Source organism: Microtus ochrogaster, chromosome 7 (assembly GCF_000317375.1).
Source record: "Microtus ochrogaster isolate Prairie Vole_2 chromosome 7, MicOch1.0, whole genome shotgun sequence".
NCBI classification, from domain to species: domain Eukaryota; kingdom Metazoa; phylum Chordata; class Mammalia; order Rodentia; family Cricetidae; genus Microtus; species Microtus ochrogaster.
This window is the reverse complement of record NC_022014.1, coordinates 43,838,280-43,844,733: the sequence shown is the minus strand read 5'-3', so window position 1 is coordinate 43,844,733 and position 6,454 is coordinate 43,838,280. Positions and strand designations below refer to the sequence as shown.

Genomic DNA, 6,454 nt, shown 5'->3' with positions numbered 1-6,454 from the left:
CACAGAGAAACCCTGTCTCAAAAAACCAAAAAAAAAAAAAAAAAACCAACCAAACAAATAAGTATGGCTGGGTTCTGTTAGGAAGGGAGCAAGAGATTTAAAAAAAAACAACAAAAAAACCAATACCTGCAGAGTGAAAAAACAAAACAGGAAATTATACAATCATGACTCTGGAAAAGGTAGGAAGGAGGAGGAGGGGAATCAGGTTTGTTTCCCAAATACTAAATATGGAGGCAGAGGAGATAGTTCACTGGATAAGAGTGCTTGCTCTGAAGATATGAGAACCCGAGTTCAAATCCCCAGCAGCCATGTAAAAAGCTGGGCACAACCGCATGCATGTACCTGTGACTCCACAGTTCGGAGGCAGAGACTGGCAAAGTTCTGGAGCTGCCTGGCATCTGGCCAGCCAGCCAGCCTAGTCACAAAGTTCAATAAGTGACCCTGTCTCTCTACTCAGTAAGATGGAAAGCAATACAGGAGGGATGTGTGTAGGTTACACAGGCACATACACAAAAAAATGAAAGACATTACTAACATGCTAGGGAGGGGGTATTTGTAGGTTTTCAGGTTGAGGAATGTATAGCATTTTGTTGTTGTTGGTTTGTTTTTGTTTTTTGAGACAGGGTTTCTCTGTATAACAGTCCTGGCTGTCCTGGAACTCACTTTGTAGACCAGGCTGGCCTCGAACTCACTGAGATCCAGCTGTCTCTACCTCCCAAGTGCTGGGATTAAAGGCATGTGCCACCACTGCCTGGCAATGTATAGCATTTTAAATTCAACGGTTAAGATTGGTTTGATTCCCAGTACCCACATCAGGTGGCTCAGAACTGTCCTACTGCAGTTCCAGGGGATCCAGCATCCTCTTCTGGCCTCCATGGGCAAGGCATGGACATGGTGCACATCCACGCAGGCAGGCAGGATCCTCATCTGCATGAAAATAAATACATTTTTTCCCCTTGTTTTTTGGTTGTTGTTGGTGGTTTTTGTTTTGTTTTGAGATAGGGTTTCTCTGTGTAACGGCCCTAGCTGGCCTCGGAATCTTTTTTAAAAAGAGAGTACAGAGAGGATCATTGCAGGGGGAATAGCTGGCCCTGAAGATGAAGATAAAGAACTATGGACAGTGTGACTTGAACCATAGGACTTGAATGAGATCGGCCTGGCAAGGTTGAGGGACTAAATTTTGTTCATTCATTGCCTTTTTTTTTGTGACAGTTATGTCACAAAAAACAGAATAGAAATACTGTTCTATTACTGTGAAAAGACACCATGACCAAGGCAACTCTTACAAGAGAAAACAATCAATTAGGAGCTTGCTTACAGTTTCAGTGGTTTAGTCCATTATCACCCTGATGGGAAGCATGGGATCACTCCCAGATGGCTAAGCATTCGTATATATGAGCCTGTGGGAGCTGCTAACTCAAACCACCACGTTCATCAAGTCACAGACTCGGTGCCACTGCCCCAGCATCACTGGTTGTCCTTGATCACTCAGTCTGAGTCCTGTTTTCTTGTGGTCATCATCCCGCTCACCCTTTACTTTTTCATAACTTGTCTGACCTTTAATAGTTACATCTCTGCTTAGAGTTCCTCTTCTCTTAAAATTCTAAAATGTCATGAAAAGGATATGAGCCCCCGTGCATTACGTTTACTTCTGTTTTCTTAGCATCTAATTCAGTGCCTCCCATTTGGTTAGTTCTTCATACTTGTCAGAGAGTATGTTTTAGTCTAGTGGAGGATATACTACAGCTTCTGTTTCTTTCCCGTAGTGTCTTGCATTTCATGACATTTCCCCTCAAGCGCCAACACATTTCCTGGTGATACCCAAGAAGCATATAGCCCAGATTTCTGTAGCCGAAGATGACGACGAGAGTGTAAGTAATTTCTAACACATTTTACATCATTGATTGATTGTTGTTGTTGTTTGGGGGGGTGGTTTTTTTGGTTTGGGTTTTTGTGTGTATGTTTTGTTGGGTTTTGTGTGTGTGTGTGGTTTTGTTTGTTTGTTTGTTTTGAGACAGGGTTTCTCTGTAGCTTTGATTGGTGCCTGTCCTGTAAGTTACTCTGTAGACCAGGCTGGCCTAGAACTCACAAAGATCCACTGCCTCTGTCTCCTGAGTGCTGGGATCAAAGGTGTGCCCAGCTTGACTGTTATTTAATGGAGAGAAGTGTACATTTCCTGTGTTTAAGAAACTTTTTGTTCTTTTCTAGCTTCTAGGACATTTAATGATTGTTGGCAAGAAATGTGCTGCGGACCTGGGCCTGAGCCGGGGCTATCGGATGGTGGTGAATGAAGGTGCAGACGGGGGACAGTCTGTCTACCATATTCATCTCCATGTTCTCGGGGGTCGGCAGATGAATTGGCCTCCTGGCTAAGCAGGTTGGGGCTGATTTTCCCGTCTCTAGGTAGTGAGGCAGTTGGCAAGCTCCAGTATGTTAAATGGCACACAGGTTTGCCTGTGGATGGAGAAATTGAAGAGATCATTTAAAATCCTGTGCCTAATAAAAGACAATTGTTGCATGTCTGAGTGGATTTGTTATTCTGGAACTGCGTGTGGTGGAATGAGGAGCGTGGGTTTGTGATGGAGGATTTCATGGGTGTGTTGTTGGAGATCAGACTTGGGGCCTCAACAAGCAGAGCAAGGGACCTGTCAGATAGGCCTACAGCTTTAATCCCAGCACTCAGGAGACAGGCAGGTAGATCTCTGGAAGTTCTAGGCCAGTCTGGTCTACATAGTAAAGCCCTGTCTTCACTATAAAATTTCTTGGCCCATAACCCGAGTTTCTTGGTGTTTTCTTCCCAAAGAGGCCCTGGCATTTGAACACTGGTAGAGTACTATAACTCCTCCTTCCGCCTTCAATTGTCCTGGGACAGACACCCACATTTCATGTAGCAGCCAGTCTGTAGGATAGCCCATGAGAATCATCTTCTGGTTTGGCCTATGAGAATTAGCAGTTTGGCAGAAGGAAGGTCTGAGAACTGAGGTTAGGTCTTAAAGGGTAATCTGGCTTACATTGTAGTCTCTGGAATGGCTTTCTGCCCTAGGTACGCTTATGTCCAACAAACTCTTTACCTCTGCTATGATGCTGTGGGGAGGAGGGGCCTTTGTTACGTGATTGAGAGATGACTGGATTCCGCCCTTAGGAAAGGCTTTGCATAGTTCCTTGCCAAGTGAGGATGAATAAGAAGACAGCATCTGTGAGCCAAGGAGTGGGCCCTATTGCCATTAGAAGCCACCCAGTTAATGGCATTTTACAGTATCTGGAACAGGCTGTGGCACTGGCTTTGTGGAGAAGCCAGTATCTATGGCTGAGGGACTTCAAGCAGCCTGCTAGAGAGGCCTGTGCTGAGAACAGACCTGCCAACAGCTAGTGGTAATGTCCCAGTGAGCAAACCACACTGGCGTTGGATCCCTCTCGTGCTGGAGTTACACGTGGGTGCTGGGAACCCAACTCTTACTGCTGCAAGAGCAGCGAGCGCTCTTTCCCACTGAGCCATCTCTATCTTTGGCAGAGTGTTTTACTGCAGTAATAGGGAAGAATCTAACAGTTATGTCACAAAAAACAAGCTTGTACCTGAGTGTACCTCATGGAGCATCTGCCTAGAGCAGCATAAACTTAAGGGGCCCTTGCAGGCCCTGAACACCCCTCCTGTTTGAGAGGCCTTGCCCCGCAAACCTGAACTGAAGAGACCAGCGAGACCTGCTGCTCTCCGAGCTGGGATACAAGCCCTTGATTTAGGCTCTGCCAATCAGATGCACTTATCTGGGATTTTGAATCTGAAACTAATGACAGAGGAACAAGGACAGTGGACACTTCATTCTGGTGTCCGTGGCAGCGGCTTCAAGTTGGCAGGCACAATGATGTCTGTGTTGCCAACCCTTGGATCCAGTATTGAATGCCAGGGAAGACAACAGTGCAGGCTGGTTCCTGTGTCCAGTGGCATCAGGGTGTCCTGCACACTGGCTCCCTGACTCTGCTGGTGGTTTTTCTGTATAACTTGTCTTTATTCCTGCTTATTCCCTGAGTCAACCTGTGGACCATCCACTAAGCATTGCTTCAGGGAGGTCCTGTTCTGATCCTCACCGAACGGTGGGATGGACTGGTAAAGAGTGGAGACTGGCTAACTGGACTGGTTTCGGGTGAGGCAAGGAGAGGCCAGTGAACAGTGAGGGAGTGGAGTTTTCAGAGCCTGTGAAAAATAGCAAAGAACTGGACTAACTCATTAGTCATGTGTACTGATGTGCCAATTAAAGGCATGGCATAGGGCTTCCACATGCAGTTAATATAGGAACATATGAAGGATACACCAAGATAAAGAACTGGGCAAGTCTTCTGACTGCTACTTCGTTTAATACAGAGTTTCGGGCTGGAGAGGTGGCTCAGTGGTTAAGAGCACTGACCGCTTTGAAGGAGGACCCGGGTTCAATTCCCAGCACCCACCTGGTAGCTCACAACTGACTATAACTCCAGTCCTAGGGGATCTGACACCCTCACACAGAATATATATAGGCAAAATGTGTAAATAAATCAATCTTTTTTTTTTTTTTTTGGTTTTTCGAGACAGGGTTTCTCTGTGGCTTTGGAGCCTGTCCTGGAACTAGCTCTGTAGACCAGGTTGGTCTCGAACTCCCAGAGATCCGCCTGCCTCTGCCTCCCAAGTGCTGGGATTAAAGGCGTGCGCCACCATCGCCCGGCTAAATAAATCAATCTTTAAAAACAGCATCTCACTATGTAGCCTCTGTAGCAGCAAGCTTTGTTACTGGTCACCAGTTCACAAATAACAACACAAGATTGCTTATTAATTATGAAAGTTCAGCCTTGGGGATGGGAAGGATGGCTCAGAGGTTAAGAGCACTGGCTGCTCTTCTAGAGGTCCTGGGGTCAATTCCCAGCAACCAAAGGGTGGCTCACAGCCATCTGTAATGAGATCTGGTGCCCTCTTCTGGCCTGAAGGGATACATGCAGGCAGAACACTATACATAATAAATAAATTTTAAAAAAAAGGGGGGGGCTGGAGAGATGGCTCAGAGGTTAAGAGCATTGCCTGCTCCTCCAAAGGTCCTGAGTTCAATTCCCAGCAACCACATGGTGGCTCACAACCATCTGTAATGAGGTCTGGTGCCCTCTTCTGGCCTTCAAGCATAACGCAGAAAGAATATTGTATACATAATAAATAAATAAATATTTAAAAAAAAAGAAGAAAGCTTAGCCTTAGATTAGGCTTGTCCCACTAACTCTTATAACTTAACACATTTTTATTAATCTGTGTTTTGCCTCATGGCTTTTACCTTTCATTCTGTATGTCTGACTCCCTCCATATCTTGTTGGCATTTCCTGAAAACCTAGATTCATCTCCTATTTCCTTTCTACCTGGAAGTCCCAACTAAACTTCCTGCCTGGCTGTTAGCCATTCAGCTCTATTAAACCAACCACAGTAATACATATTCACACAGTGTCAAATATCCCACAACAAGCCTAGGCTGCCCTGTATAGACCAGGCTGGCCTCAAACTGGGCAATAATGACTGTGGATGCCTGTTGAGTGCTGGGATTAAAGGCATACACAAGTGTTCCTGGCCTGACTGCTTTTTTGCTATTCAGGTTGTGTGTGCGTATGTAGTTTATGTGTATGGGGGGGTGGGGGGGGTCAGGGACCTGTGCACATGCATGGAGGCCTGAGGAGGACAGGGTCTCTCTCTTTCTACTTAGAGCTATCTTAAGACAGAAAATTCCAGAGAATTCCTTGTGTCTCCCCATTCACTGCTTTGGTTGCAGATAAGCAGGAGAGGCCACAGCTGGTCTCCCGTGAGTCCCAGGGATTTAAACCCAGTCGCCACGCTTATGTAACACGTGCTTTAATGCACTGAGCCATCTCGCCAGCCTCATGTTGTTTTCCCATGTTGTAACCCAGGCTAGCCTTGAACTCTAGATCCTGCCTGACTACAGAGAGTTGGGATTACTGGCATGCACCACCGTTCTCAGCCTTTATTATTGCTCCTAATGTTGCTGAAAGTGGGTTTTGTGACAGGGTCTCATGCAGTCCAGGCTGGTCACAAACTTGCTATGTAAAGGATGACTTTGAACTTCTGATCCTTCTGCCTCCACTTTCTAACTGCAGGGATTAAAAGCATGCACCATCACACCAAGCTTTTTTTTTTTTTTTTTTGGTTTTTCGAGACAGGGTTTCTCTGTGGCTTTGGAGCCTGTCCTGGAACTAGCTCTGTAGACCAGGCTGGTCTCGAACTCACAGAGATCCGCCTGCCTCTGCCTCCCGAGTGCTGGGATTAAAGGCGTGCGCCACCACCGCCCGGCGCCCAGCCGTTTTTTGTTTGTTTGTTTGTTTGTTTGTTTTGAGAGAGAAGATCTCAAGTGGGATTGGCCTTCAACTCACTACACAACTGAGGGTGACCTTAAACCTCTGGTCCTCCTGCCTTCACTGGGCTGGGATTACAGGT

At 46.2% G+C, this 6,454-nt stretch overlaps 1 protein-coding gene across 1 annotated transcript in view; it reads left to right on the top strand.

The window, feature by feature from the left end:
• Nucleotides 1-2,522, top strand: part of Hint1 (histidine triad nucleotide binding protein 1) — a 4,169-nt gene extending 1,647 nt beyond the window's left edge. Inside the window, exons 2-3 of the mRNA XM_005350058.3 lie at nucleotides 1,767-1,871; nucleotides 2,209-2,522. Of these exons, the coding sequence (XP_005350115.1) occupies nucleotides 1,767-1,871; nucleotides 2,209-2,373 (270 nt within the window). The 3' untranslated portion in view covers nucleotides 2,374-2,522. The remainder of the gene's footprint in view (nucleotides 1-1,766; nucleotides 1,872-2,208) is intronic.
• The last annotated feature ends 3,932 nt before the right edge of the window (nucleotides 2,523-6,454 follow it).